The 27,191-nt window shown below is 42.2% G+C and overlaps 1 protein-coding gene across 3 annotated transcripts in view; it reads left to right on the top strand.

Annotated features, from left to right (window-relative positions):
* The window catches only part of cacna2d2a (calcium channel, voltage-dependent, alpha 2/delta subunit 2a), a 261,328-nt gene that overhangs the window by 173,309 nt on the left and 60,828 nt on the right, over positions 1-27,191 (top strand). For 2 of the 3 annotated variants that reach the window (XM_023821053.2, XM_023821051.2), the window contains exons 5-8: positions 369-413; positions 13,907-14,051; positions 23,507-23,638; positions 23,873-23,930. In XM_023821053.2, coding sequence (XP_023676821.1) covers positions 369-413; positions 13,907-14,051; positions 23,507-23,638; positions 23,873-23,930 — 380 coding nt within the window. The remainder of the gene's footprint in view (positions 1-368; positions 414-13,906; positions 14,052-23,506; positions 23,639-23,872; positions 23,931-27,191) is intronic. The other variant, XM_023821052.2, reaches the window with a different exon arrangement.

The following is a 27,191-nucleotide window of genomic DNA, read 5'->3' as shown; positions in this document are numbered from 1 at the left end:
ATTCGTAATGTAAATTTACGCAAGCTAATGCTAATTCTGCAAGCGTTTGATGCCAGCATAACACAGAGATTCTCACAGAGGTGCTAGTGGAAACAGTAATCATGATGTAGACCGGGTGAACAGTAATAAACATCTCTTCGGTTTTACGATGCTGTAGTTCTCCAAACTCGACAATGACTTTTCTGCAGTGGAAAACTGAAGTGAACTGGAACTGCGCTGTAACTATTCTCTCTCTATGGTATGGGACAGGTACTTCCTGGTCCTTGTATACCAATGGAAAAGCACTATAAGGTACATGTGCTAGGACCATATACCACTGCATTTCATTACATGTCTCATAAATCCTATATTTCTTTGTTTTATTGCAGGAGAAAGACATCGAGTACTATGATTCCAAGGCGGAGTCAGACATCGTAAGTACAGCTTATTTCTGTGCTGCTCATGTCTGTTTCCTCCCATTTGGAATGAATTTGGCCAGCAATGCCCTCTCTTCTCTCACAGTTAATACATCCACACTGTATTTCTCTGACCATTGGTGCCAAAGCCAGAGTTCAGACCACTGTAAAATTCATTTCATTGTTAGCATTCCTGCCTGGATCTTCACAAGACAACTACATGACCTATGTTGCCCCTAAATGAAGTGCAAAGTTACAAAGTCCTCTGTTCTTCTGTGTCAGAGAGGGATAGACAGGACTTTTGTGCTCAGGTGTTACCTGTTGCATTGTGGTCTAATTTTGAACCCATGAAATACAAGGTATCTCCCAGTATCATTCATGAAGTTTTTTTTTCTTTTCTTGTCATACTTTTTCATCTGTATGATTTAGAATACCGTCTGTGGTGTCTTGTAATTTCTTTAAAAATATATGTGTCCATCTCACAAAAAAAGCTTTCTTCCTTTTCAAATTCAAAAGCACAATGCCTGTCAGAGAATTGATTTATTGGCCATCACTAGAACTGCAAAATCCCTAAACCTCCAAGCACAAAAGGCAAGAATGAAGGTGAGGTTGGAGAATAGAAAAGAAGAGGAAGATGAAACAGGGTGGAATCATAAATCAAGGCGTGATATTCACTTTCACAAGGTAGCGGGTGTGATTAATGACAAAGGACTTAAGGACCTGTCAGGACATCTAATTGGAAGAGATCAGTCATCATTAACATGGCAGTGGGATTGGCCTGGCATCTCACATATGTCTGTGACCCAGGGTTTGTCCTGACCAGAAACTGGAGCAGCAATATCAACTCTCCCAGAGGTCATCCCCCCACCCCCACCCTGACTTAGTTGACCCTTAGTCACACATACCTACAATGAACTCCTTGGCTGCACAGGTTTTTCAGCACTACTGTGCAGATCAAGTAAGAGCTAAATAACTGTGGTCATTATGAATCTTTAAGTGGGTCAGTTTTCGCTGTGCAATGCATTGCGTCAGCAGGGGGTGTGATGATTAAGGAGCAGACTTGTGGTTGCTGGTTTAATTCTAGGTAAAGAACCCCTGGTGTGTCCTTCAGTAAATATTAAAAGTTTTCCAATTCTAAAATTGTAGGCTGTGTAAGTCTCTTTAGATATAAGCCCTTTACACATCATATCTTAAGAGGATTTTAATTTTAAGTGGCTTTATTGTCTCTATTTTTTGAAGAAAGTTGGCAGTTCAGTTGTAAACTGTGTTCGGAGGCACCAAACTTGATTTGACAAGAAAAACTGGAGTTTTAATTGAGTTTTTTAAAATGGATATTAATTCTTGCAGTCTATTAAATCTGTTTCACTGATTTTTAATGTGCCAGTAACAAAGAAATGTGCTTTTTGCAGTGGAGTTGACTCTGGTGTCAGGGCATCAGGAGACATCCTTCTAAGAGTCTTTTATTGGATGAGCTTGGAGTAGAACTTTCCCCTGTCTGACGGCATTAGCTGGGCTCCTAACTGCATGTCAGGCAGATGGAAGGATGTGTTAGAGTTCGTCTGGCACCAAGACACGGGCTTCAGTGTAAATAGAGTGTGGTGTCCAGCACCCACTGCTTATGCTCTCCTCTCCTAAGAGAGACGGCGCCGGACAGGTGAACGACACATGACTAGCTTAGCATCAACAAAGTTCTCAGTTTTCTGGCCTTCTGCTCAGCTAAATCCTGATAAAGGAATGGTACTGGAGGCCCGTCTACACGTACGGTCCGCCGGAGTGGAACTGACTGACAGACAGCCACTCATTACAATCACACAAACAGTGGGAATGCAGGCTGAAATCCTCAGCGGTCAATCAACTCTCTCACTCCCTCTCCCTCTCTCCCAGCACCCTTCATTCACAGTTCCCTGTGCCCCTAATCTGAGCCATGGGGATACTCTGTTCCTCTATCCTGGCCTGCCTTTCCCTCTTTGCGATGCCTGGGCTGGCCGTATTTGTTAACGTAAAGGACCGTTTGTGGGGAGGAGAGTTTCTGCAAGCCTAGCAGTAATAAGCAACAGCAGCAATGTCGTTGGGATGCATTGGAATAATTAATAGTGACTTATTGGCAGCATGGGTGGCTGAGCGTGCACCTCTGTCACCTCCCCTTTGTACTGTTGCTTTATGCTCCCATCACATTGGATCGGCCACTCGTCCACAGTCTGATGCAGTACGGCCATTTGCCACGCATTCAGTTCTTTGGGTAATCCTTCCTCATAGTCTTACCCTTTGACAATCTTTTCCATGCAAATGTATAATCAGAAGGTCGCTGGTTCAGATCCCATAATCGGCAGATTGATTTCAACTTTGGGGCCTTAAGCAAGGCCATTAACTCCATGATTTCTCATCTGTATGTTGCTAAATATGTAAGAACATAAACCGATGCTTAAGGCCCCCACTTCCTTGTCCCTTTTATCACCGAAGTACCTTGGCTGGGGAGAGTACCTCTCCCCAGCTGAAATTAATCATTTTTTTCTTTGGCTCCTGGCTCTCAGAAGGAGATTAAAGAAGTTCAGGACTGGTGTCAGGTCCTCGTGAACCTCGGGGTGAAATGGAGGCCAGCCTGGGACAGCCTGCATCTTGATCACTAACCAACCAGCACAGCCTCCTTCTGTTTTCTGACTCCAAAACCGGGAACAAACATCAATCACCCACACAGTGGCTGTGCTGAGATCCCAGCTTACTGATGTATTGGTTACAGTGGGAGCTATTGTCTGGACCACATCGCGAGAGGGGGAACACAGACCACAGGTGCTGTGAGCAGGGGGGTGTTCCCTGGGCAGCCAGAGATGGGAGAGGGGCTGGACCTAAATGAACCATGAGCATAATGGAGGTCAGCAGCCCAGTATTAGATTATGATTAAAACAATGGCACTTTTCCACTGGTATATAGGAACCGAACCGTACCAAGCCATACTGTGAAGAGAGGCCAGTTACAGTGCCGTTCCAGTTCACTTCGGTTTTCCACTGCGGAAGAGTCGGCTTGCTGAAGGCGTTGCTGTGTTTGGAGAGCGGCAGTGATGTAAAACAGAAGAGACACTTATTTACTGTTCACACTGTGTACATCATGATTTACAATGTGCTAATTTTCTAATTTTCTAGCACATCTGTGAGAATCTCAGTGTTATGCAAGCATTAAACGCTAGTTGAATTAGAATTTGCTTGTGCTACATTTGCATTATGAATCAATTCTGTTAAGTTGTTCTTTAGTAATTTAAGTAGGAGGCTGGAAATTTTCAGTTATCCAAATCATCAGAAATTCATCAATACATTGCGATGTGATATTACTACTAATAAATTATATATATATTATATATACATATATATACCCTCTTTCATTCAGATAATCTGTTTGCAGAAAACCATTATCTCTGTGTATTTCAACCAATCAGGTAGTGGTGACACAGGCAGCTTGGTTTGGTCATGCTTTCAGCACTCTTTGGACAATTTACAATGGAAAACTGCCAATTCATAGTATGGGTCAGTTCTTTGTGGGCAGTGGTGGCCTAATGGTTAGGGAAGCGCACTCGTAATTGAAAGATTGCTGGTTCCCCAACCAGCAAAGTACCCTGTGTAAAGTACCACCCCAAGCACTTCTCCCTGGGTGCTGAATTAGCTGCCCCCTGCTATGTCATGATGTCACATATGGGTTAAATGCAGCAGACACATTTTGTTGTGGTGTGTCCACACTGATCACCAAAAAATTCTTTTTGATGGCAGTGGAAAAGCACCACAAGACTGAAGGCCTCTGTCCAATCCATGTTTGTTTAAACCATGGGTGTCAAACTACAGTCCTGGACGACCAGAGCCCTGCACATTTTTGGGTTTCCCCTCATTTAACACACCTGATTCAACTACTTGTGCTAATTAACACACAGCTCTTGAGCTGAATCGTGTGGTGAAACAGGGAAAGAACTAAACTACACAGGGCTCCGGCCCCCCAGGACTGCAGTTTGACATCCCTGGTTTAAACTAAAAAATATAGCTACCAGTCATTTCTTGTGATTAAGGGAAAAAAAGAAAAAGAAATAAATAAATGAGTCAATTTATCTCCTTTAAAGAAAGGATGACATTTGCTGTCCCAAATTCTTAAGTTACTTCAGTCTATCCTTCCTTCTTTCTCACTCTCTTCCTCTTTCTGTCTTCCTCTCTCTCTCTCTTTCTCTCCCCCTGCCTTACACACCCTGCTCTGAGATCATGTGGATTATTCAGTCCTTTGATGTGGTCCTTGTGAATGCTGTGGGGGATCTCCGGCTGTGAAAGTGCGCGAGTTGCAGAGCAGGGATGACAATGGCATGCTCCGTTATTAAGGCGCTCAGTGGGCGATCGGGGTCATGGCCGCCAGGCTTACTTTGACTTCATGTAGTCTAGCTGTAGATACTTTGAATTGTCTATTTTATGCCACCTTCCTGAGCCACCTTGATAGATCACTGTAGCTGCCTCACCTTAGAACAGCCAAGATGCTGGGCAGGACAGATTTACCGATTTGTGGCATGTGTGGGTGGTCAGATGAAGACCCGGGACCTCATTATGTTGGCGCTTTTTAATTCCAGCTGAGTCCTTGATTAATCCACCAAGGAATCTTATCAAGCCATTGATAAGACATAAGATACCTTTATTGTCATTATAAAAACATACAATGGTTGGATTAGGACCACTGATTGAATGATTGAATTAGGAACATTATTTTAAAGATATTTATAGATCTTTCATGAGAGGTATTTTAGTGTTTAACTCCAGTAGTTATGTTTTCACTTTTTCTTTGTTTGCACCCTGTAAAATACAGCATTAATGAGTATAAATTGCCTGTAATTTTTTGATTATTTGATGCTTAGCACTGCTTTGTCAGTGAACAGTTGTGTAGATAATTGCCACCTAAATTTAACTAGATACATAGGCAATACTTTTTTTATGTATATGTAACATTTTTAAATGCACAGTTTTCACATCAGGATTGTATATCTATTAAAGCATTGTATTTTAGCCAAATCAAAACTTGATGAGAAAAAATATTTTGGAAGTAATTAAAGTTTGGAAATATAATCAGAAACACCTATTCTCAGTGGATCTTATGGAGGTTTAATAAAAATTGGAAAATTGCTGTTAGGCACTTAGATGTGGGATCGAGATGGTGGGACTGAGATTTGCTTGTGGGAGGGGGATTATGGAGGATACAAACAGACAGTCCTTTCTAGGCAGAAGGGTGAAAATGGGAATGTTCCATCAAGTGCATGACATGTATAGTTATCCTCTTGTGGTCCAAGAGAGAGTGCCAGCAGAAACTGAGCCCCTTTTGCAGAAGAGTGTGTACCTTCAGTGTGACCACATAGCATATTCCTGGCCACGGCCATTGCAAAACCTCCCTTCTGACTGGCTGCTGATTTGAACCTCACAAGAAAACGGTTAATTTCCATGGTTTTAACCTGCCTCAGTTGTGAGGCTAAACACTTACATTCACCTGCATTTAAACTAAAATATATACATATGTTTACAAATGCACAGTTCACAGATATTTCAGTACAGACATACACAATTTTATATGCATATATACATATGTTCTATACACATGGTTCCAGAGGGAAATTCTTGAATTTTTGTGAGTTCCCTAGGATAGGAAAGTTTAGGTTTTAATAGTTGCTTCAACTAATATAAGTGATCTCTGCAATTAATTGAATGTGACTTATATTACGCAATTGGAAAGGATGTAAAATGTAAAGTTTTAAAATGTACTTTCTCTGGTCCCTGAGCACTGGTAACAGCACAGCACATATCAAATAAAACATTTCTTAAAACAATGTACCTTTGATGACGGAGCTGGACGAATCAATAAAAATTCTGATGATTCATTTCCTAATGTGATTAAAGAAAATTACAGTTTTGGAATTACCCATATACTGCATATCTGTGTGTGTACACATATATATATACACACACACACACACACACACACACACACACACACACTGCTGTTTCCCTCAAATAAAACCTTTAGAAATGAGGTGCTCTCTGTGTGGCTTTTCAATGCATGAAAGTCATGTTTCAGAAGTATCTGTCCCTCACAGTGAGTTTTCGCTTCATATGAAAACAGTAGAAATGCAGAGGCCGGCATGTTTGCAAACCCAAGTGGCAAGGGGATTTTACAGCGCAAATGAAAGAGTAGAAAATGGTAGAAAGATAACAGTGAAATTGAAAGAGTCTTCAAAGTGTCATTTTTGGTCCTCGCAAACTTTAATTAAACCTTGAGAACTGGGGAGATAAAATTAACAAATTGGGTAATGAATCGGGCAAAACAGGTGGTAAATGGCTGAAGAAAATTAACCAATCAGTCTTTCCTGTGTGGATTTATTTAGCACCTAATTAGATACTGCTTTGGTTAATTATGATTGGGCTTTGACAAAAAAAAAGTCACGCTTAAATGACAGTCAGAAAAAACAGCAAGGAAATAAATTGTTGACTCCAAATTGCAGCCATTCTAGGGACCTTGAAAAATATTCAATCTAATATGGGATTGATAATTACAACAACAGTTCAATTCATGTTTTTTTTTTTTTTTAATGTACAGCTGTTTCTTTTTCTTTTTTTTTTTTTTTTGGAACCGTGAGAGACATTTTCATAATTTCTTACGTGGTGTTCAAGTGAATTAGCATCTTTAATGCGAATGACATTCGGTCCAAAGCTTTGGTTAGGCTAAATAAACAACTGTGTTGCATTGCAAGTCATAATGTATAGTGCTTGTAATGGCTCATGCTACAGCTGAGAAAGGGGAAGTTAGGAAGTTAGTTCTCAGTAGCCGAAATGCAAAGTGAGTGTGGGGCTGAGCCTTTTCTTTGCTCTGGAGGTGTGTTGGTTGTTGGTCACTGAAGGATGGGTCAGGATGGTGTCCACACAGAAGGAGTGTAAGTCTAAGCTTGTGCTCGTTGAGGAGCCTTTAGCTAGACTGTTAGGATGCATCAAAATAATGCATATCCACAGCACTGGCATGGTATGGCAATGAGGCTGAGGGCAGCAACAGAAGAGCTGTGAATATGGCTTAAGATTCATGTGTGGCTGGCTGTAGGACTACAACTACTGTATATCACCTTTGTGGGACCTTTATTGCTTTCGTTGGATTATCACCTGTGCTGGTGAATTTATGTAACGTTGTAGAACTTTTGCTGGAAATGTTTTTTCTAGTGTTTGGTGCATTTACATTAACCTGCAGTAACGTTTCTGCTGGTTCTCTGATTATACCTAGCTGTATATGTGTTTCCATAAAGGCCATTTTCTTGATCAATGTGTCAGTGAAATAAAGGACCCCAATCACACACTGTAAAATTTTTTCTTTGGATATAAAATGCCTGTTCTATGGTTGTGTTGCTTGAGCTGCTGGCAAACTGAAATTAGCAGGGAGAAATAAAACTATTATCACTAAGGGCTCATTTGTTTTAGATGATTTAACATGGCACACTGCACCTTAAAAATAACCATCTAGCTACAAAGCTAGGAAACAAAACCAAAATTCATTAAACGACACATGTATCAAATTCAGAAAAACTGAAGAATGATCTGTTCAATTCAGTGTCTTTTGAATAACTTCTCTGCACGGAAAAAAAAAAACCTCAGATGATTTGAGACAAGGCTTAAGCACTGCTAGGAGGAGAATGAGAACAGCAAAGTCATTAATCTCCATTTGCCTGGATGTTCACATGTAACACATTGGGAAGGCAGATAAAGTCCTTAACCAAATTCACCGTGGCCAGCTGGGGCATGCGTGTGCTCCATTGTGTGTGTGTTTGTGTGTGTGAAGGGGTCCTGCATTTGCCTTCATGTTTCTGCAGTTTCTGCAGTGAAAATGCAGTGTTTCTGTACTTATGCATCTTGTGCATCTATCTGTGAAATACGGGGAGAGTATGGATGTTTCGGGGAAGGGGTGAGGTTGGGGGACAAGCTTCTCTAAATACCCATAATTAACTTTTAAGGATCTAAAGCAAGGTCATGGTCTGTTATCGGTGTGGGGGGGCGGATGTCAAGGCTAATGGTGTGGGCCCTGCTGGTTTTCTCCATGCCCTATGGGACTGCTGGCTTTCCCCTGCACATCTCTGTGAGATTCCATGCATCCCCGCCTGCCTCTGTGATGTCTGCAGGAACGTCTAACGTTCCAGCTCCTGCCGTTCCTCACTCCCCACCTCTGATACTCCTTCCCGTCCTGTCGTCACATTGACATTCTGGAGGGGTGTTAGCGAAATCTACTTGCTTTCTTGTGCTTCCCAGCAACAGCTTGTAATTGCGTTTTAATAGACAATTAAAACCAGGCAATAAATCGATGCTCGGCACTTGGACTAAAGACTGAATACAATTTTCCTAAAATATTTGGCCTCAGACAATTCTGATTCTTGTCAGTTCATCTCCAAATAACTCATTGTTTGTTAGAGAGAGTGCATGTGTATGGAACCGTGATTCTTCTACTAAGGATGTAGTACTGGTCACAGCATTCAGACCCTGAATATAATTGGAAAGTAATTTGTTTTGCATAGAAATTGCCTCAATAATTATAAGAAAGAAGTGGTGGATATCATATACAGTCTTTCTGTGTTTCTGCACTACAGTTTAATGATTATAAGGGTAATTTTGCTTAAGTGATACAATTACTGTGAATTTTGTGTACAAGAAAAACAGAAATTGATGGAACGAGGAGGTGTAAAATGAACGTGTTAATGTGTAATGTACATAGTTGTTGATACTATGTGGAGTACATTTTCTAAAATTAGATGTGGCTGTAAGCATTTTTTAATACTATTATTACAATATCTTCTGTGTGCGCGTTGCGTGTGTGTGTGTGTGTTTTAGCACATCTCCTGAGGAGTGAAATGAATCAATACACTTTGCCAAAGAAACTGTTTAGATCTAGATTCTATTTATTTTTAAATTACCAGCCCTAGAAACGGTGGGGTTTCTCTTCTGTTGATAGCTTATCAAGATTGAATCCAAAATGTCACATTAATGGAGAAAGATTAAATTCTGAATGCCCTTCATCCTGGTTTGACATTTAACACCTTTTGGATCTCGCACAAATGACAGCAGCGTCTGGCAAAAATCTCCACCCACAGGCATTACTGAGTCCACTGGTGCAAAAACCTTTGTATGCAAAATGTGGACGTGAGGAAATTATGTGTGTTTGTTTGGGGAGATGTTGACAATCAATATGAACATAATTTACTTTGGAGTGTCTGGCTGTTTTGAGTAAGTGGGTTCATTTCTTAGTTTCTTTGTGTGCTTAATTGAGCAGACTGAATGATGTGTCTTGTGGTTGTAGCCACAGTCTCTGTTTGAATTTCAACCATGTGCATGTTTCTAAACTGAAAAGAATGTTAACTTTTCTTATTTCCCACCTGCTCCCTATCTGTAGGTTCTTTGGTAGTGTTTTTCCACAAATTTCAAATCCAAAAGTCCCAGTAAACTGCAAAAAAAAGGAGAAAGATGCTTATCAGGGTTTAAAATAAGATGAGCAAGATTTTTCCAAATAATAATAATATCTGTGCAACATAGTTTGAATGCAGTTGAGTTAGAGGAGAGGCCTGGGATAGGGGCCATGCTGAGTACTGAAATCATTCTGCAATGAAATGGATTGTTGCAGTTTTAGACTTATATTTATGTTACTTTTCTTAAAACAGCTCATTGCAGGTCCATGAATCCGTGACATAGGCAGTGCGCTGTGACATCGGTTAACCTGCCTAGTGCAGTGTTATATCAGACTTTGTGCTTCTGTAGCCTGCTGTGGACAGCGTGCAGTGCGACACTGGTCATGGTGTCACCTCGTGTATGTGTGTGTGTGTATGGATTAGGTTTACATTACATTGTGGGGACCAAATGCCCCCACAATGTGGTAAAAACCTGTTATTATGACATTGTGGGAACCGATTTTCAGGTCCCCACAAAGATATAATTGAATGCAATGACAAAAGTCAAAATGCCAAAAGTCTCATATTTTGTTTGTTACTTATGGTTAAGGTTAGGGCTGGGTAGGGGTTAAGGTCGTCTTGTTATGATTAGAGTTTTCCATATATAAATGAAGGGAGAGTCTCCACAAAGATATACTGTAATTACAAACCTCTGTGTGTGTGTGTATGGTCCAGGTATACCTTACCATGTGGGGAGCAAATGTCCCCACAACGTAGTGAATACCTTTCTTTTGCCTTATGGGGACCACTTTCCTGGTCCCCATATGGGAAAAATCTATTTTATAAAAATCCATGACTGCAATGAAAATCCTAAAAATGCAAAAACTCTTGTATTTTGTTTGGTCACTTATGATTATGGTTAGGGCTGGGTAGGGGTTAAGGTTGTCATAGTTAGCATTAGCATTTTTCCCATAGAAATGAATGAGTGATCCCCAAAAAGATATGATTACACGACTGTGTGTGTGTGTGTGTGTGTGTGTGTGTGTACGCGCATTTGAGCAGCGCTGGCATGGAACAGAGGTGCGACAGGCTCCTTCAGTGAGGCCCTACTCTAGCACTCAGGGCAGGGATTCCCGTCTGGCACAAGGGGTGCAAGCAGGTAACAATGTTCCTGGGGACAGCAATCAGTTGAAAAGTATGGAAAGATGGCCAGTTTCCTTTGGATATGGAGTGGTAACAGTGGGGTCAGGTGCGGACAGCTCACAGCATTTTTAGTTCATAAAAACTAATTGTGCAACAGCTCATTAAAAATCTTATGTGAAGATGAATAAAACAAATAGGAATAGGTTGTAAAATTAATTATATGGATGCTTACCTTCTCTTAGTTATTGTAAATAAACAAATTTTCAGGCCTCTTAGCCATCAGTGCCCCCAGCTCTCTAAATAGGACCACCCTTTCACCTTGTCCTGTCCCACGGAGAAGTCTTGCCTGGATCTTATTCCAGATCTGGGGTCTGTTTCCTGGGAGATGACTGTGGAAACCCACGCTTTAATTAAGTATTGTTTGTTGTTCGTTATTAAGAGAGTACTAGTCTGCACCACACTTTAATTTGTTCTGAGACAGCCATCTTTTTTTGCCTGTAATTGATTTTCAGGGTTTTGTCTCCAATTTAATACCTGCTGGTTTTATGAAGAGGAAGAAAACAGAAGCAAAGCTAAGCAGATACTTGCGACTGGGCAGCACTTTTTAGCAGAAGAGGCACATGTATGGAAGTAAATTACGTTGTTTCAAATACGCTGCCACAATTTCAGTGGTTTAAAATACGGTCCGAAATTCAACCCTCTACATCCGGGACTAGCAGGATGTGCCATAGATTGCCGATAGAGTTCTCTTCGGGAACCGCGGTCAAAATGGAGCAAGCTATCAGTACAAGTACTGATTGACTAGGCAGCAGATTTTCGTTGATTGTGTTATTTATGTTTCTTGTCGTTTACTGGTCAATACGATAACTTATTGCGCCCCCAACTAATAGGTTTTTATGTAAGTAATTCGCTAGCTGCATGAATTATCACCACTTATCTTGCTAACGTAAGATGCCTGAGGGCAACTACAAGGTCCGCTAGCTTGCAAGCTGGCCAGCTAGGTAGTTGGGATGGGATAGTAGACGATCTTACATTAGCAAGATAAGTTTGCTGATAATTCATAAATAACACAATCAACGAAAATCTGCTGCCAAGTCACTCAGTACTTGTATTGATAGCTTGCTCCATTTGGACCGCGGTTCCCGAAGAGAACTCTATCATCCTTCCAGTCCCGGATGTAGAGGCTTGAATTTCGGACCGTATTTTAAACCATTGAAATTGTGGCAGCGTATTTGAAACAGCGAAAATAACGGGACTGAATATTGTAAAGCAGAAATAAGAGCACTGAATGTTACTGCTTGAATAATAAAGATGCGAATAAAACACATGGAATATTTTCAACTGAATTTGTTCTTTTGAAATTTATTTTGAGGCGAAATTAAATGAACTGAATTAATGTGGTTGAATTATAAACATGCACTTTAAAATACGTATGTTTTGGAACTGAATTTTGGAAGCCGAATATTTTTGTACTGAATATTTAAGCAATGAAATTACAATTTAAATGTTTTCAGTTGAAATGTTCAATGTTTAAATGTATACATATATTAAATTACAGTCCCCAAAAATTCAAAGCGTCATTAATGCAATGCGTTTTTATTCGATAAGTGTAATTCAACGTGTTTTTTTTTTCATCAACGACTTTTGTCATTAATTTACTTCCATACACATGGTGAATTTAGTTTTTTGTTTTTCTTCTTTTGGTACGATGTTGTTTTTCTAATTACTTCTAGGACTCAGGGGCTTCAGTGCAGACCCTGCCAGTTAGTTTTAAAGCGTAATGGCAGGGGTGCCTGTGAATATACATGCCAGTGTGTGTTTTTTTTTCCCAGTAACGGGGGGCCTGTCACTGCTGTTGCTGATTATGCCCATTGGGGAGTGGGGCTCCAGTATTGTTTCAGGCCACTGTTTTCTTGGAGATAAGAAATTTGCCCAAACGTTTGAAATTTGAATTGGGCCCATGAACCCAATTGAATTAAGCCAAGTTCTCTGCGGAGGCGGCCGAACACCCCGTAGCCACCGAGATGGAGCCGATACGGAGCGATGCGGGGAGGAGCATCTGGGGGCGACATTGGCAATAATAAGCTGTTGGAGCTAAGGAATGAAAATAAATAAGATGAAGTGAAATAAAGTGCATGTGACCCCCGTAAGTTTGAAGGCAGCGGTTAACAGCGGTGAGCGTGAAGTGAGAAGCGGTATGGAGGTCCTTCTCACTCAGCGAGCTTTTCATGGTGCCTCAGAAGCTCAGAGTCAAAGGTGCCTCTTGACGAGAGACAATGTCACCAGCAAATTGCATTAACCTCCCTAGTGTATCGCCGCTGCATCCCTCCCGTTCTCCCTCTGCTCTCCCTCCTCTGCCATCCCTTGTAACTCTGTTAGTAAGCTCTCTCCTTTGGTTTTCCTCCACATTACATTCATCTTTCTGTCTTTCATGGTCGATTTTTGTCTTAGCATCCGATAACAAGATGTTCAGATTCAGTGGCTGTAAATTACCCTCGGTGTGTGGCTGTGTAAATCAGTGCAGGGATGTGTGAGAGACCAGCAAAATATATCAGATCCCACCCTTTTCCCCAGTTCTCCCAGAATGGGTTACCGTTCACCTCTGTGCTGTGAATATGAGATTATTGGTTATGAATAGGCAGATGAAAAAATGTATGGAAACAAACAAGATTTAACAAATTAATTTTAAAATTATTGTTCATTAATTTTTGCCATTGATTTATTGCAAAATGAAATAGTCACTGATTAGTAAAATGCTCTCATTAAAATCTTAAATATTTATGTAAATAAGTACAGAAGGTGACAATGTCACTTTAGGAAATATACTTCAAATACATTAATTAATTTAAGGGGCTCTTCTCATTGACAGGTCAAGAGTATACCAGTCAAAATGCTACCCAGCTGCAATAGTGTGTGTTGATTTTATATAACCAGTACCTAAATCGCTTTGTTTCAGATCCATATCGAGGATGGAGAGAGTGAGAACCTTCTGGACAACCCATACTCCTTAAAGTTGGAGTTTGAGGATGATGATAAGTTCAACAACCGGGTCAACTATTCCTACACAGCTGTCCAGATACCCACAGACATCTACAAGGGTTGTGAGTATCGCACACAGAAAAGATAGTAATAACATAAGCTCTTATTTTATTGGAATAAGATTCAGATCATTGATTTTATTTATTTATACTTCCCATAATAACCTGAACCATCCAGGTGAAGTACCTTGTTTACGAGGATGAGAGCACAAACCCCACTGGGGTTTAAACCAACAACCTTGAGGTTAGAAATCTACCGCTTAAGCTACATGCTGAGGCAGAATGACAGGAGGGCTGCAGGGCAAGACTAGGCGTAAAGAAAAGGCCAGACGGACTCCTCTATACATAGTGGGTATAGAACAGAGATGGACAGAATGGTGAAAATCTGCGAGGAAAGCAGAAGAGAAAATGATGGAGAAAAAAGCGAGAGAGATTTTAATAATATACTCCATATAGTGTAAAATGTTTCTTTTATTCTGCTCCTGTCAGCAGCTAAATGAGACGGTGGCAATGTCCTGGTTTTATTTGTCTGTCTGGGACCATGGCCATTTATTGAGATTGAAACTATTCCCTTAGTGCGGTAATGAGCCATTTTATTATTCATTATTCCATTGGTGATTACAGCTGCCAAGTCTCAAAACTTTCTAATTAGCTCAGGTCAAACATTCATACATTTTTTCTAATTATCAATGCTTATTACAAAATGGTCACAAAAAAACGAGGTGGGGGTATCATGGAAGCAGTGATGCAAGGTTTCGAATGTCCCCTGCGTATATGTTTTGGAAGCACGTTTTTTTAGTTGGAGACAACGAGACATATCAGATATACTCCTCCTCTCCATGGAAAGTATGGTCAGTATAAAATCCGTGTATTAAGTGGGGCACGAAGGGTGTCTAAGAAGCCCTGTATTTATTTGTAAATTAGTTTCATGTTCCAGCCTGGATGCTTATACTCCTCTAAAAAGGGGCGAAACTGCACAGACTTGGCGGAAATTAAATTATGGCAAAATAGCTAAAGCAATGAGGCTATTCTGGTTTGGAGAAGAGTGTCTTCCTATTCCACAGTTCCAAAGTGCTCAAGATGAGCACACACACACACACACACAGACAGACACACACTCATACACACACACACACACTCACACACACACACACACACACACAAGTTGGTCTACTTATCTAAATGGGGGCCATCCATTCATTTCTATGGGAAAAACCTTAATCCCAATCACGACACCCTTAAACCCTACTCAGCCCTAACCTTAACCATAAGTAACCAACCCAAATACAAGACTTTTGGCACTTTTACTTTTTTAATGGCATTCACAGATTTTTATAAAATTGATTATTATCCTAATGGCGACCTGAAGAAGTGTCCCCAAAAGTAAGGAAGTTTCAGGTTTTACCGCACTTTGGGGACATTTTGGTCTCCAAATGTGATCTATGCAAACCCACCCACACACACACACACACACACACACACAAACACATAGAGAGAGAGACCTGTATTCAAATCTTTGTAGGGACCATCCATTCATTTCCAAATGCAAAACCCTAATCCCACCAATGACAACTTTAACCCCTACCCTATTAGTTTTGGGCCAATACCGAATATTATATTATATTATATTATTCTCCGGATGAGAATATATATTATTTATTTATTTATAACCCACAAACACACAGTAGTGTCCACCTTTAAGAAAATAACGCAGAGATGTATTCAGTGAAAATCAGATACAGTGAGGTAATGGTGCTGTATAGCTCTCTACACTCCATGATATAAGGCTTGACCAAATCCACAGTATTAAATGGTGGTTTACAGTATTGCCTAAAAGCATAACACAACTTTTACGGAAGGAACAGGAAGCAGTATGATTGTGGTATTTTGCCTAAATCTTAAGAAGATAGTGTGGAGTGGCAAGTAAGAGCAAAAGTGAGACTCGGCAAGTATAGTAAAAGTAAATCCCAATTTCCTTGATACGACAGACAGTAAAAAGCTAAAAATCCACTTCACAGAGGGCCGGACTATCAGCGTATTGTCGGAGGCCAAATCAGTTCGCAAAACAACTCTTTTATTTACTGCAGATGTTGCCATTATCACCCCTATTTTCAGATCCTAATTATGGCATTATTTCAGTTTTTGGGGTAATTTGAGAATTAAATTGAATTGTATTTGTTTTCATAGCTGTGGCTCTTTGCTAATTTGTCATGACTACTTCAAGTTGCTACTGAACTGTATTTTTTTCAGTTCTGCCAGTGAAATCACATTAACTTCAGTTTAACCATTTCATAAAAATATAAATCTGCTATTTCGACTGAAAAATTCTAGCATTACCGCATCAAAATCTTCTAAAACTGACTTAGTCCATTGGATATGTTTTCAAGAAAATTGAGCTGTTTTCACACATGAACCCTGGACATCGTCCGGAGAATAAGGTGTGGAATATTCTGGAGTTACCCTTTCACACATGTGACATACAACCAGAGATTTTCCATATCAGACGCATTCACACCTACTAGAAATATGGTTCAGATGAGGAGCAGTACACTGCGGAATTTACAAAAAGTACACTGCGGAATTTACAGTGTGTTATTTTCAGCGCACCAAAGGTGTTTGCTGTTCACTTGCACCTTAGCGGGTTTGTAATCTGATCATACACAACGCCTCTCGCCATTCTTTGAGTCTGTTGAATGATTTATGGGTCGACCCTTACAGAATTTTCATGCAGTTGCATGATATAATTGTCATAAACATCCCTACTCACTCATGGTAAATTCTAAGGAAAATATTCTCCTCCATTCACACATGGGGGTCAACTGATAATGATCCAGGCTTTGCCCCATATACCCCATTTATGTGCAAGCATGCTGAGATATTACACACTTTGGTGATGTATGTTGATGTAAGATGCAAAGTGAGCAAGTGTTTGTAAAGAGCTCAAGTGCTCGGCCATTTCTTGAAAACAATGGGATACACTTGATATCTGAGGAGGTGAACATGAAATGCGCTACGACTATGTTATCATTTGTGTGTGGGATTGCCCTTCACTGTAGCTTAGATATGTAAACATTCATTATACAACTTTGCACATTTAAATTGAAACTTCGTTGTGCTCTATGCCGACAGACTTCCTTGTGTTTGATGCAAACATTAGTTGTCACTGTTGCAGTGCATTCTGGTCTATTTACTTAGCCAAAGACCACTTCCATGCAGTATTTGCCAAAGTGTGGATAACGTGCACATTAAACACACTGCACTTGGCTTATTTGAGGGACAGGCCACCCATGGATACTTTGGCTACGCGTGCGAATGTGCCCACCAAGTGTAGGAGTGTGTAAGTGTGTTCTTGGTGGGCAAATGGGACGAAGCCCCAGACTTTGCTAGTGAGATAAAGTCTGTTAAATAACCTGTTGGTTTTTTGGACATTTGCTTTCACACATACAGTCCTTCTGAGTAATGACTAGAAAAGTTCAATGTGGCAGTACATGTCTGAAAGGGGCTTTGATGAGTTTTGGAAATTTAACGAAAGTTCTTTTTTGGATTTTATGAGGACTGAGTCAGTGTCTGTTCCCAACATATGTTGAGGAAGCCTGATTGTAGGTCATCGACATTAGATTTCATCTCAGAAACCACAAAAAATGGACTGAATGAGCTTTGGAAATTTGCTCTTTACTTGTTAATCTGGAACGTTAAGGTGTTTATGCCACTAAAATATATATTTAGGAACTAAGCAAGTGTAATTTCATTGCTTAGCTGTCACGTTTTTTTCTGCCATCATTATGGTGTCAATCACTGTCATCACTTTAAATCTGAGCCACATCTGTAGAAATAATGAAATCAAATGTGAGGAAACCATGTCAATCAAATTCAGAATATAGGATCCAAACATAGCTCATTGTTTACAAGACGGAAACGGAAACAGAGTGAGAATGCTTGCCCGTGAGAGGTATGCCCGTTCCTGGTATTGTCACTGCAATGTGCGATTTATCCTTTTGATGTTGTGGGCAGCAGAGGAGCTGTGGAGGTCTTGCACTGAGCTAAAACAGCACAGAGGAGCAGTGTCTGCTTACAAGCACGCATTTCTCTTGCTTATGTTTCCAGACAGACGTGAGGCTTTACCTTGACTTCCATGAGTTGGATTCTAAGGTCCAGGCAGGCTAGATGGAACAGTTGTCCTGGTGTCAGAGTCTTGCACGGGTCCACTTCTGGAGACCTGCACCCGCACAGTACAGCACCACGCCCGCCCGTGCACCCGTGATTATTTCAAAGTTATATCCGCACCCGCCTGGGCCCGTTAACATTCCGCCCGTTACCCTACCCATGATAAATTACACACAATTGTTTTTTCTATGCACCTCTCAACGTGACAAGCGCTAGGCCTACATGAATTTTGAATTGAAACGAAAAACTCCGTTTAACACAAAATCAAATCAGATAGATCTAAGGAATCCATACTGTGACGAGCGTGAAAGGGAGAACACGACGACACGCTTCCGCAAGGATTCAGACGTGTATGTGAATGTTTGTCGAGGCGGTTATCTAATGGTGCGTTCGTTTTTTTCTCGGAACTCGGAAATTCCGAGTTGAGTGACATCACGTCCGACAATCTCCCGTTCGAGCTACCACATCTCGGAACAAACATGGCTGCCTCCATGAACACGCTGCTGTGTGTTGTTGCTTTATATTTTAGCAGATTTGGAGTGAGATTATTCTTTCAGAGAGACAAACAAACAAGAAACACGAACTAGTCAAACCACATTAAAAGCTTTATAAAATATTTTAGCACATTCATAGCAATATTCTTTTTTCGAGAGGCAAACAAACTACAAACAAACCAAAGACACTAACAAGTCTGGTAAAAATCTGATATTGCATGATAGGATACTGTTTACGGTCATGATATGGTATTCTCTAAATCGAACACGTGCAGTTACATTTGTAACTATTAATACATTTAACAAAATAAACATTTTTAAAGATTTATAAAATAGAATTACTGTTGAGTGTGTAAGCCGCCATTTTGAAATTACGTCACAGGGGCAACTCGGACAAATCTTGTCCGACATTAACGTCATAAAACGTCTCCGACTTGGAGAGAAATAATCGGAAGCATCATAAGGTACACCCGACATACTGAACACATTGTGATGATGACAATTTGTACACGATAGTCTAATACATAGATATTTTCGCTTATATGTTATTTTTGCAGGCTACAATACTGTTTTGATTGACCTGCTACCCGCCCGTGTGTAATTAATTACCTGCCCGCATACCCACCCGTGAAATTCCAGGACATTAAAATCCGCCCGTTTCAGCAACTATCTGCGGGTACCCGTTGGGTACCCGACCCGGTGCAGGACTCTGCCTGGTGTTACATGCTGTTTCTTCATACGGTTCCTCTTGATTTGACTACAAACCCTCTCTCTACCCCCCGCTAACAAAATAAACTCCACGCCCCTACTCTCAAGCCAGCGAAGGGGTACTATCATTTCCCGCACGCTAATTAGAACACGGATGACGCCACCCACCACTTCACCCACCACTAAGCACAAAAATTGCATTTTATTTGTTTATTATTTACTGTATTGCCTTTAATTAAAAACGCAATCAGTTTTAGCAAAGGCACATTTATTCCCCTCCCCCCCCCCGCCATTTCCCATAGTTCTCCACTTGTCTTCGATGTGATTTTTAAATTATTATTATTCTTTTTTAGATTATTTCTTTAATCCATTTTAGCTCCGTTTTCAATGTGAAACTGATATGGAGATCTTTCCCGCACTGAACGCATGTGCGTGCTCACATACACCAGTTCGTGAGTTTTCCCACCTGGGTTTGTACCTTTTCATTTAATATTTCACAGCGTCAGTGATCCTGGTGCGCTGAAGTAACACGTTCAAAAGATGCACGACGTTTCCGTGCCGCTGGGTCGATGCAGGATTCCGACACCCCGCGACTTGTGCTGAATGGAGTGCGGAGACCCCCGTGGGATTGCACTCGGGTTTAGGGGGTCAGTGCTTGTTGATTTCCATAGAGATATGCAGTCAAGTTGGAGATACCATGCAGGAAGAGGAATCCAGTGTTTATAGAAATCCATAAAATCTATGATAATGCGATTGAGACAACGTTATGTAAAATCCACTACACTTTGACATATTTCATGTCTGTCCTATTTCAAATGCATAGTACAGCCTCCTGTTTTTACTTAAATGGTAAATACCTTCACCACTAACATAATCCAGCACAAAGCGTGTTTATGCTCTGTGCAGAGAGACACTGGTGGATTAATGCTAGTTGTAATATACAGTTTCATTGTGACTGCATCATGGCGCACCCGCTGAAACGAACATAAATAATCGCGGTGAAGAATGATTTCGCCGGACAGCATTCAATAAATCCTGCAAATAATTGTTCTGCCGCTGCGTCCTCGTTTTAGAAAGGGCATGCTCGAGCCCGGTCCCGACTGTCTCAGAACATCGCCGCTGATAGATTGCCTTTTAAAGATATCATTGGGATGGATTTTTCCAATGAAGGATGACTCTAATAACATTTAGGGGCCAAGTCAGCCATAAGCGGGAATTTTTCCCAGAGGAGATTTTTCTTTTTATCGACTCTGCAGCTGAAAAGTAAAACTTGGAATAAATCAAACTAAATTAGCCGGTATGTGTTTCCTTATCGTGAAACATACTTTTTTCGTAAGATAACCTATCGGCGGAGATATAATTCCCAGAGTATCTGTCATTCAGCAGTTTTTTTTTCTGGAGAATGTGGCTTTTGGGTGTGAACCTGCATTTTTCTGTCCGCTTGTTTTCTCTGCTAAATGTGCCTGAACTCAGGCTTCGTTTGCTGTCGTGCCCTTGGTTCCAGAGCCCCGAGGTGAGGGAAAACTCCATCGCCCACGCCTCTTCAAGCTCGTAAAGAGAGGCACGCTTTATCCGAAGGCTGTCAGGCTGGAGTCGGAAAGAGCGCGCTCGGGAAAACGGCGTGAAAGCTCGCGTGTCGCCCGCCAGATGGTGGAGCAGAGAACAGCTTGGCGGGAATCCGCTCCCGCTACACTTTGATGGCTTCGGTGCATCATTATTTATTTATTTATTGTTTCTCCTCCCGGTGTTATTCATGGTGGCTTGTGTGTGTTTTTTCTCCTGCTGGGCACTTGGCTATGGTGAGGTTGGGGACTTGGGGGGTCGGGGTAGGGGGTGCAGTCAGCGAGCGATGCTTTTGAGCGACAGCGTTGGCCCAGCTAAGCAAATCCAGAATTGCTGGGACATTTCGACTGAGCCTGTCTTTCCCTTTTTTGTACCCGTGTTTACAAAGCACCTCGTCTGTGTGGTACGGAGTCTGTGGCCATTGTGTGCCGTTGCTTCTTGTGGATCTGCGGCAGAGTGGGCCTTCTGACAGGCCTCAAAGGGGCTCACAGCACTGATTAGCATTTAAATACTGATGTATTACCTCCCACAGCTAGACTTGGCGCAACAATATATTATAGCGCCGTAGTTCACTATGTGGAATGTTAAAGTGGGAATCAGACCCATTCCTGTCTCATTCGCTCTCCCTTTCTCTCTCTCTTTCTCTCTCTCTCTCTGTCTCTCCACCCACGATTTTTTATTTATGTCTTTTTGTTGCAGAGGACAAACTGCTTTGAGCTCCCACGTTAAAATGCGCCTTTTGGTGACAAGAGCAATTTATTTCACATCTGCTCAGCACCCTAAGCTACACCGCTGGTCTTGTGTGTGCATGACGTGTGCCTGTGTGTGCGCATGCGTGCATGTTTTAGCGCATGATGGATGGTCATAATTAGCACCGATTTCGTTGTCGGTGTGTGAGAAATAGGCTGTGCGGAGAGGCATCAAAAGGAGCATCGTCACTGAGGCTTCTTGATAAAGACACGAAGGCATCTGCATTTCAATGGATCCCGCTCTCATATTTCATCTGTATCACCCCGGCTATCCTCATGCTGCTCTTTGCAGTGTAATGCTAGGTTACGAGTCAGCTAGAGGGTAGTTGTCAAGTTTTCCACATCAATGGATACCCAAAATGCTAAATGATTCTGACCAAGACCAGACATGGGTAAGACCAAAACGGTATGTAGGATTAATGTATATGCTTAAGGTGATATTAAACACATTCTGTGGTTTTGATCATGAGGTTGAGCATGGTCTGTGTGACCTTTCTCTGAACCAGGAGAAGCAAACCCCAAGTTCAATTCAGATTATGCGGTGAGCTTTGCTTTGGGATCAGTCTCATCACTCACGAAGCAGGATTTGCAAGTGAGCGAAGGTAAAGTTAATTTAAATTGGGGTACCTTAAATCCTACAAAGTTATCAAACTAACCAACAAATCTCTCTTCACGATACCGGCCCCTGGTGTCAGGGGTTGTTTTAATCTGCAAGAGTTTGGTGTCCTGGCATCTCGTCTCCGGATATCTGGTCTTGGTTTGCCAGAGTTCCGCGTCTCATCTAGTGTTTTGGTTTTCCGGTTCTTGTTCCTTCCTGGTTCCTGTCCTTGGTTCCTTCACATCTTCGAGTGTATCATTTGTACACCTCATGCTGGAGCCCCCTTCATGCCAGCAAGCTCAAATCATGATGAGTGTATATGCTTACCAGCTCTCTCATGAGTTAGCATCGTCTTTTTCTTTGGTAGGCTCCTACTATGGTTAAAGCTGGGTATGCGTACAGCTCTCCACCTTCGGATCCATCTGGACTGGAGAAGAGTCATGTTCCCCTTCTCCTGGGGAGACTGGGGGAGCTTATCTAGTGGGGGGAAGGGGGGGCTTAATTGAAAATTCTGGGGGAAAAGCAAGGATATATAATTTATTTTTGTGGAATTCAAATGACGAGAGCCGCAAACGTGGGCCCTTGGTTCCAGGGCTTATCGGGTGGGACACGGCTGGATGGCTAATTAAATCAGAAGGGTATACAAACAGAACCCCCCCCCCCCCCCTCACGAGTGGTCGGGCTCTCCCTTTAATCAGGCTCACATTTAACTTCTAATTACTCCTCGCATCTTTTGACTCATGCTTGGCTGTTAAATAATATGAAAGAATATGGGGAGTTTAGATGCAGCATGTTAAAAGGAAAAACAAAAAAGGTTGAGAATATGCAGATTTGGCTTCATTTTATGGTTAATGATTAGCTATAGAGTACAGGCATTAAAAACCATAAGTGACCTTGTGTAATATAGAGTGTCCTGTAATGGTAAGTCTGCTGGGTCACATGGACTAAATGTCCCTCAATGGATGTTTTTTTCCATGAATTCAGTGTTCCCATAACTGGACACTTCATTTCACTCCTTGGATTCATTCAGAATTTTTATTTTGAGGTTTAGCCTTCACACAATCATCTGGGTGATTGTACTGTTTCCGGTTATTGTGTGTGGCTGCAATAAATGGCTCTAATGCTAAGTTGAGTGTGGCTGAATGGTAGCACATCTCCGTAACATCACCTCTTATTTTAAATAGGTCTGTATAATGTTGTGCAATGCTGTGTGACCCCCACCCCCACCTGCTGTGTTCTTAGCCCCTGTCATCCTGAATGAGCTGAACTGGACACAGGCGCTGGAGAAAGTCTTCATAGAAAACAGCAAGGAGGACCCCTCTCTGCGGTGGCAGGTGTTTGGCAGTGCCACGGGTGTGACCAGATACTACCCAGGTAGCCTCGCCTCCAACTCATCTGTTCATTTGGACCACTGAACACAGAAGTTAAAAATTGACCTTTTGTTATCTGATAGAATTATATACATTCATGTGATGTGTAATATATGACACACTGAGATCATAACAAGTGAGATCTGTAAAAATACAGGCTTGTGTTTTGTATTCAAACAAGTAGAAATTATATCCCACCAAAACTCTATCTTACTCGTGATGTCTGTTCCACACACAGCCACACCATGGAGAGCCCCAAATAAGATTGATCTGTACGATGTCCGCAGACGCCCATGGTGAGCAAGGCCTCTTTCTTATATCTGTGTACCTGATTCTTCCTGAGTGCAATTGCAGGCCTCTTCTGCTTGGTGAGGCTCCTCGAAGCCTGAATATGGAGTCAAGTCAATTTCACATAATTTAACTTTTTTTAATAGAGTTTATGCTAGGTTGGCATCACTGGGGCATCAATTGTTAGAGCTCAGTTCCTGCTGTAGGGTTTGGAGGAGGGGCGGAGGTTATTTGTATCAGCCATCACCAGGCAGACTCTGGACAGGGTCGTTAGCGGGGTTCTGGGATGAGGGCGCTGGAGCATACCCGGCCTGTCACGGCTTAAGTACCTGTGAGCTGAAGCTGGACTCGCAGGGCCCCATGGCTCAACAACCCCCCCCCCCCCCCCACACACACACACACACACACCAGGTGCCCCACTTCAGCAAAGAGTCTAATTAACGGCACTTTTCCACTGGCATACAGGAACCAAACTGTACCTAAGCCAAACTTAAAAGAGAGAATAGTTACATCGCGGTTCTGTTTTCCACTGCAGAAGTCGGCTCGGTAAAGGCGTTGCCAGGTTTGGCGAGAGTAACAGTGACGTAAAACCAAAGAGAGCCGTATTTACTGTTCACACGGTGTGTTTCATGATTTCTGTTATGTGCTAATTTTCGCTAGCCCATTAGAGAGAATCACCATGTCATGTTAGCATCAACTGCTAGTGGAATTAGCATTCAAGGTGTGCAAGGCAGCCCACTATACGCGCATGTGGCAGGGTGCGGGACTTACCTGCATCCGGCTGTGGCTGGGATGGGAAGGATGAGTGCATGAGCAGTCCTAGGCCACCTGATGTGAAGAGCAAGGTCGTGACGTCGTTTGCAGAAGGTAGACGGTGAGGTGCCCATCGGATATGCAGTTGCGCCTTTTATCCCTGGCATTTCTTGCGCCAGTGGACTGTAGCTGCGAGTCGCATGACATTCAGAATGTATCCTGGTGATGTGAATCACCATTCCTTAGGCTGTTCATTAGCCTCTTCCCTGAGCCAGTTGGTCACTCAGGACATATGGTGCTTTTTAGTTTATCTCATCATCGATTCTTCTGTCATGTTATATATAGTTTTTTTTTTGTTGTTTTGTTTTTTTTATGTCGTGGATTCGTTGGTGATTTGAGGTTCCATGGATCTTCGCTCCGCTGCAGAGTTGTCACTTTGATTGATTGGACAGATTGGTGACTCACTCCTCCTCCTCAATGCACCCTTCCTCTGCTTGTGGCAGTCATTAGTTCAGTTAACAGGGAGGGCAGCTTTAAAAGATGTTTGGTAACACTTTACTTAAAGCTGTCATCTCTATCGATACCTTCATAAGCAGTTACCTTCGTAACGGTTGGTATAAAAGTTAGTAAGATATTACAGCATCTTCTTTTGACAGTCACAAGGCATTATAGTGTTGATTATATTACTTCATAAGCTACAATGAAGCTCACATCTATAATGTATTATGAATACTTTCATAATATATTATAATGGTCGGCATAAGAATTATGGATGCTTTGTACTGCATGATGAAGGTATCTATGGTGCATTATGAATGACAGCTTCATAATGCATTCATAATGCATAATAAATATGCCTATAATGTGTTATGCCTTTTTATAAATATTTACAGCCATGTTTATAATGCTTTATGATTGCATTATAATGTGCTATGAATGTGTTCATAGATTCTTACAGACACAGCATTCATAGAAAGTGTTACCACAAGTTTTTTTCCATTGGAAATAATCCATTGATAGTGACTACACATTCAGTGTATGTCTGATTGATATGGATTACAAATGTGTCTTAAATGAGATGGAAAGTCTTCTCCCGGGGGGTTTCCCATGCCTCTCCTTTTGGGGCCTCCTGGTTGTATATAGAAAGCAAAGGGGTGCCTTCGGGGACCAGTGATTAATCTCCTGCAATGTCTGCTCACCAGCAACAGCTGCTCCAGAGCCTCCAGTCTCAATTCCAGGGACACTTGCTCCTCTCCCATAAACCATGCCGGAAAAAAAGCTGTCTGTCTGCTCAGCTGTCTTTATTTCCCTTACGTGGCTGAAAGTGTGGAGACAGGCCTGGAACAAAGTGCTCCAGCTACATCGCTGGCGGGCAAAGTGCTGAAGTAATGTTTTCTCGCTGGCACTCCGGAGGAGTGGAGCGTGCTCTTCCCAGACCGTGCTCAGAGTCAGTCGGCATACCATCCATCCCCCCCCCCCCCCCCCCGCCTCCGCACTAGTTGAAAAAAAGCCAGTGCATCAGCTAAAGGGCAGGCAATCTTTCATGTTAAATAAATCTGTAATGCATTGTGTCATGAATCAACTCTCAACAGTATTTAGCACTGTCTTTGTAAGCAGCCATAGTTTAGGGATGTGAGTGATTAGAGAAAGCATCAAACGTGTATTCTTTATATCTAACCTGGAGGCCATAGGACGGGTAGGACTGTGTGGAGGCCATAGGACGGGTAGGACTGTGTAGAGGCCATAGGACGGGTAGGACTGTGTAGAGGCCATAGGACGGGTAGGACTGTGTGGAGACCATAGGACGGGTAGGACTGTGTGGAGGCCATAGGACGGGTAGGACTGTGTGGAGGTCATAGGACGGGTAGGACTGTGTGGAGGCCATAGGACGGGTAGGACTGTGTGGAGGCCATAGGACGGGTAGGACTGTGTGGAGGCCATAGGACGGGTAGGACTGTGTGGAGGCCATAGGACGGGTAGGACTGTGTGGAGGCCATAGGACGGGTAGGACTGTGTGGAGGCCATAGGACGGGTAGGACTGTGTGGAGGTCATAGGACGGGTAGGACTGTGTGGAGGTCATAGGACGGGTAGGACTGTGTGGAGGTCATAGGACGGGTAGGACTGTGTGGAGGTCATAGGACGGGTAGGACTGTGTGGAGGCCATAGGACGGGTAGGACTGTGTGGAGGCCATAGGACGGGTAGGACTGTGTGGAGGTCATAGGACGGGTAGGACTGTGTGGAGGCCATAGGACGGGTAGGACTGTGTGGAGGCCATAGGACGGGTAGGACTGTGTGGAGGCCATAGGACGGGTAGGACTGTGTGGAGGTCATAGGACGGGTAGGACTGTGTGGAGGTCATAGGACGGGTAGGACTGTGTGGAGGCCATAGGACGGGTAGGACTGTGTGGAGGCCATAGGACGGGTAGGACTGTGTGGAGGTCATAGGACGGGTAGGCATCAGAGGCACGTTTGAAGGTTATGGGGAATTTTGAGGAAAAGGGACAAGTACTTATG

Source organism: Paramormyrops kingsleyae, chromosome 6 (genome assembly GCF_048594095.1).
Source record: "Paramormyrops kingsleyae isolate MSU_618 chromosome 6, PKINGS_0.4, whole genome shotgun sequence".
In the NCBI taxonomy this organism is placed as follows: Eukaryota; Metazoa; Chordata; class Actinopteri; order Osteoglossiformes; family Mormyridae; genus Paramormyrops; species Paramormyrops kingsleyae.
The sequence above is the reverse complement of the archived record's forward strand: the minus strand, read 5'-3'. Positions and strand labels throughout refer to the sequence as shown.